This window comes from Trichinella spiralis (assembly GCF_000181795.1).
Source record: "Trichinella spiralis strain ISS 195 chromosome Unknown Scfld5626, whole genome shotgun sequence".
Lineage (NCBI taxonomy): Eukaryota > Metazoa > Nematoda > Enoplea > Trichinellida > Trichinellidae > Trichinella > Trichinella spiralis.
This window is the reverse complement of record NW_003532565.1, coordinates 1-1,383: the sequence shown is the minus strand read 5'-3', so window position 1 is coordinate 1,383 and position 1,383 is coordinate 1. Positions and strand designations below refer to the sequence as shown.

The 1,383-nt window shown below is 48.0% G+C and overlaps 2 protein-coding genes across 2 annotated transcripts; both read right to left on the bottom strand.

Annotated features, from left to right (window-relative positions):
* Positions 1–123: 123 nt before the first annotated feature.
* Tsp_14253 (hypothetical protein) lies at positions 124–657 on the bottom strand. The gene is made up of 3 exons (XM_003366663.1): positions 524–657; positions 411–494; positions 124–379 (listed from the first exon to the last, which is right to left on the bottom strand). The coding sequence occupies exons 1-3, from the start codon at positions 655–657 to the stop codon at positions 124–126; spliced, it is 474 nt and encodes a 157-aa protein (XP_003366711.1).
* Positions 658–957: 300 nt separating this feature from the next.
* Positions 958–1,302, bottom strand: Tsp_14252 (4-hydroxy-2-oxovalerate aldolase). Its single transcript, XM_003366662.1, has 2 exons — positions 1,140–1,302; positions 958–1,115 (listed from the first exon to the last, which is right to left on the bottom strand). Exons 1-2 carry the CDS (start codon positions 1,300–1,302, stop codon positions 958–960), a joined length of 321 nt encoding a protein of 106 aa, XP_003366710.1.
* Between the last annotated feature and the right edge of the window lie 81 nt (positions 1,303–1,383).

Genomic DNA, 1,383 nt, shown 5'->3' with positions numbered 1-1,383 from the left:
TCGCCCTGTGGTGGATTCATTCACGTTCGATTGGTCAAGGAAGACAATCGCGTATGAGCAGCTAGAATGGCGTTTGAGGGAATCGAAAATACCGTCTACTAAAATTGAAGAACAATTTTCTCGTCATTGCGTTCGCAACCTTGTGGTCCATGACCCGAAGCAGGGTAATTGCATCGAAACAGGAAGCTTCGGATAGCTTGCAGTAGGTCTTCCGGATGAGCTAACAGTGGATCGAGGTTCCAAGGAATCAGGAAGAGTTTGGTACATCCTGTGGCAACGAGAGTCGACACTCTCACCTTCACTTACCAGAAAGTGTTGTGCCGTCGACGTACATTGACTAAGAAATTTGATGAGACGCCGTCGACCACTTGGACAGTGGCTGGTTTCGATAGAAGATTTGGAAGATTTACTATGGATCACTTTGGATTAGGCCTGTATTCAGGTTCACATGGAGGACAATGACATGATTGAAGTGTACGTCTTCGCGGAGGCATCTGAGAAGGAATAAGAATGGATGGTCTACCTCCGTCTGGTTCTCAAGGATGATCGAACTGAGGTTTGTTTCATCGCGACTGAATCAAGGCTGGCTCTGATAAAAGGTCTGAGCTTACCACGACTGGAACTCACGGCGGCTCTGGTGCGCTCACGGTTAATCATCTATGCGAAAAGGGAACTGGCGATGAGCATTCCACACAGTGACCGATGCTTTGAAAGCGCGTTTCCAATCAAGAATGGCTAACGACGAACGACGGTGGAAGCTGTTCGTAGCCAACAGAGTAAAGGAGATTCATGATATCCCCCAACTGTTGGAGACGCTGTACTATGAAAGACAATCCACCAGACTTGGTCAGCAGGGGCTACCCGTTGCACACGCTTCTTGCGTGCATCGTGTGGTGACCAGAGCTGGACATCAATGGCATTCTGGGCCAAGCAGAGACCGAAAGCCTCAGATGAACATCACTGCTGTCTATAATCACGTCGTTGAGGCGGAACATGGAGGACGTCATCGACCCAACACGTTTCAGCAAGTTTGAGAAACTTCTGCGGGTCAACACATTTTGCCCATATTTTATCCACAACGCGCTGGCACGCACCAACAAAGCTACGGTTTTGATCTCAATATGATTGGAAATTGATACGTATCCAGCATGATACATTTTCTGAGTATCCACCTGAGTGCTGAACCTGCACCATCAAAATCCCGGACGTTCCATCAAGCCGACAAGTTGCTGACTCCAATTCCTCAATCAAAAGTGTGAGAACGTGCTTCTTGACACATAAAGTAATAGAGTGGGAATTCATCAATGACTGAGCTCCTTGGTGCGGGAGCTACTGAGAACGATTGGTCCGGTCAATTGAAAAAATGGCGTTGGGCAGGCGTGC